General features: G+C 43.9%; 1 protein-coding gene across 1 annotated transcript; it reads left to right on the plus strand.

The window, feature by feature from the left end:
* Window positions 1–2445, plus strand: LOC131026115 (subtilisin-like protease). Its single transcript, XM_057955887.1, has one exon. The coding sequence runs from the start codon at window positions 71–73 to the stop codon at window positions 2294–2296; it is 2226 nt and encodes a 741-aa protein (XP_057811870.1). The 5' UTR covers window positions 1–70; the 3' UTR covers window positions 2297–2445.
* The last annotated feature ends 1294 nt before the right edge of the window (window positions 2446–3739 follow it).

Consider the following 3739-nt stretch of genomic DNA (forward strand, 5'->3'; position numbering starts at 1 on the left):
AACATCAAACAACACACCTAATCTCTAGTCATTAATTGAGCGTTTGACATTTTGAAGTGCTTCACTAAAGATGGGTTACAAACCTTTGATGACCCTAATGCTTTGCATGCTTAATTTGCATGTTATCATAGCAAATGCTACACCAGATGAAATATCTTTAGAGACGTACATTATACGCATTGATCACGGAGCCACGGCGGAAGATTTGGACACCTGGTACAAATCATTCCTGCCACCACCAACAACAACAGACACAACCTATCATCGACGGCGATTGACCTACTCATATCGCAACGTGTTTCGAGGCTTCGCCGCCAGATTATCACCGGACGAAGTGAAAGCGATGGAGACGAAGCCCGGCTTTGTCTCGGCACGCCCTCAAAGAAAAATATCCCTCCATACCACCCACTCCCCCAACTTCCTGGGGCTGAACCAGAACACCGGATTCTGGCAAAACTCCAATTATGGCAGAGGTGTCATCATCGGAGTCCTGGACACCGGAATCCTCCCCGAGCACCCTTCGTTCAGCGACGAAGGGATGCCGCCTCCGCCTGCTAAATGGAAGGGGAAGTGTGAGTTCAACCACACCTCGTGCAACAACAAGATCATCGGCGCAAGAACCTTCACTTCTTCTGCTGACACCCCTTTAGACGATGACGGCCATGGGACCCACACTGCGAGCACCGCCGCCGGAAGATTCGTCAGAGGGGCTAATGTTTTCGGCAATGCTAACGGCACGGCCGTTGGTATTGCGCCCATGGCCCACCTTGCTATCTACAAGGTGTGCGGGACTTTCTGCTTCGAGAGCGACATAATTGCTGCAATGGATGTCGCTGTTGATGATGGTGTTGACATTCTTTCCCTTTCACTAGGTTCTCTTTCGTTTGATCTTCATGATGACCCTATTTCCCTTGGAGCTTACACTGCAACGGAGAAGGGCATTTTGGTCAGTTGCTCCGCTGGTAACGGCGGACCTTCTAACTTCTCGTTATCAAATGAAGCGCCGTGGATTCTCACAGTCGGTGCCAGCACCATCGACCGGAAGATAAGATCAACCGCCGTGCTGGGAAATAACGCCACGTTTGATGGCGAATCCGCTTTCCAGCCGGCGGATTTCCCGGCGACGCAGTCGCCGCTGGTGTATGCAAGTATGCTGAACGCCACCGACCCTCAAATCCGGTTCTGCGGCGCGAGATCGCTCAACAAAACCGACATACGAGGGAAGGTCGTGGTCTGCGACTTGGGAGGGCTCATACCGAGAATCGAAAAGGGGATAGCAGTGAAGAACGGCGGCGCCGTCGCCATGATCCTGGTGAACACCGCCGCGTACGGCAACCTTACCCTCGCGGAAGCCCACGTGCTCCCCGTGACGCACGTGAGCTACGCGGACGGTCTGAAGATCAAGACATACATCAACTCAACATCCACGCCAACGGCGACCATCGTATTCAAGGGAACCGTTATCGGCGACGACCGCGCCCCGGTCGTGGCCGCGTTCTCCTCCCGGGGCCCGAACTACGCGAGCCCCGGGATCCTGAAACCCGACATCCTGGGCCCCGGGGTCAACATCCTGGCGGCGTGGCCGGTCTCGGTGGAGAACAACACCAACACGAGATCCACGTTCAACATGATCTCCGGCACCTCGATGTCGTGCCCGCACCTCAGCGGCGTCGCGGCGCTGCTCAAGAGCGCGCACCCTGACTGGTCCCCCGCCGCCATCAAATCCGCGATCATGACCACCGCTGATGTGGTGAATCTGGCCAAGAATCCGATCGAGGACGAGAGGTTCCTCCCCGCCAGCGTATTCGCTACGGGGTCGGGCCATGTGAACCCGTCAAGGGCGAGTGATCCAGGGCTCGTTTACGACCTCCAGCCCGAAGACTACGTTCCTTATCTGTGCGGTCTAAACTACACGAACAGACAAGTCGGCACGATTCTGCAGCGGAGAGTGAACTGCTCTGCGGAGTCGAGGATACTGGAAGGGGACCTCAACTACCCTTCGTTCGCCGTTACTTTCAGGAGTCTCGTGTCGTCGGGTTCTCAGACGTACACGAGGACGGTGACGAATGTGGGCGAGGCGAACTCGTCGTACGTTGTGGAGATCGTGGCGCCGTCTGGGATGGAGGTGCGTGTTGAGCCTACCAAGCTCGATTTCTCCCAAGTTAAGCAGAAGCTGCAGTATAACGTGACGTTCAGCAGATTGAACTCGACGGTGTTTGGGCACGTGCAAGGGTACTTGAAATGGGATTCTGCTAAGCACTCTGTTAGGAGTCCCATTGCCGGGATACTGCGGTGAATGCAGAACTAACCTCAATTGCTCTTTATAATTTACTATGATTTGTTCGATTGTTTACAAAGCAAGTTTCTATGTACAGTGTGTTGTATTAATTATTCTTTGATGATGATTAGCGTCGATGAGAGAATGAATGTTTTTAATATTGTTTGTTTTGTCATTCTCTTCGAATTTTCAGAAACAATCCATGTTCGGAAATTTTCATGTTGCGTTGACTAATTTAGCAACATCGATATCATATTGATGAAGAAAATCTTTCCAAAAAAAGTTTCATCAGTATTTAAAAAGTCAAATGGGATCCTCTCCCCCACCATGTACCACCGGAATGAGATTCAGTGTACCACACTTTATGTCGCATCTTGTGTCTCACTTTCAATTTTATGTATTTTCTTATATTTTTTTTCTTCAATTTCAACTTTGTATGCTTTAGTTTAATTTTTTGATTATTAACTAGGGTTTATTCCATCAATCTAGGTTATATAATTATTTTTTTACCATTTAATTTCACTTTTATTAGCTAATAATAGGTTGATAAATTCAAAATCACAGTATATACTTTTTAAAAATTTTAATTTTTTGAAATAAAAATTAAATATAAATCATAGTATTATAATAAATTTTATTTTTATAAAAAAATATTTTTAAAATAATAGATATAAGCATGGGACACCGTGGTACACATAAAATTGTGGGACATTGGATCTCATCTGATGTACCACTCTTAATTTATTATAATTTTTTATTTTTAATTATTTTTTCTTCATTTATTATGCTTTAAAATAATAATAAAAAAATTAACAAGGGTTCACTTGTTCAGTTAGGATTTATAATTATTATTTATATTTATTTGAATCAATAATGAATTATGAATTTGGAATAATTAATTCAAAGTTAGAATATAAATTTTAATAAATTTCAATTTTTATTATGATAGATATTAAGTAGAGTTTATAATATAATAATATTTTTTTATTTTTATAACAAACAACTACTATAAAATAAAGAGATTAAGAGTGGCACACGACTAGACGGTGGGACAGAGGATCTCATCCGTAAAAAGGAAAAAAAATAATAGTAATTCGTACCCACGTTCAAAATTAAAACACAATAATACATATATATATAGGGCAAATAGCATCAAAATCCCTATAGTTTCGTCCGTTTCGCATTTTTTCCATCACCCAAAAATTTCTGGTTAAAATTCTTGAACTTAATCTCGATTCTTAATTTTCCCATAAAATTAATCTTCCCCTAAACTTATGCTGACATGGCTATCGAAAATCCACGTAGGCTTAATTTTCCGACGAAACAAACGACAATGTTTAAGTAATAACATAAAATGTCATCGTTTTATATATTATTTGGGGATTTATTGAAATCAAAGTGAAAAATTGAGGACGACCTTAAATCCCTTGTGAAATTAGGGTTCTTCACCCAAAAAATCCC

The sequence above is a fragment of the Salvia miltiorrhiza genome, chromosome 1 (genome assembly GCF_028751815.1).
Source record: "Salvia miltiorrhiza cultivar Shanhuang (shh) chromosome 1, IMPLAD_Smil_shh, whole genome shotgun sequence".
NCBI lineage: Eukaryota > Viridiplantae > Streptophyta > Magnoliopsida > Lamiales > Lamiaceae > Salvia > Salvia miltiorrhiza.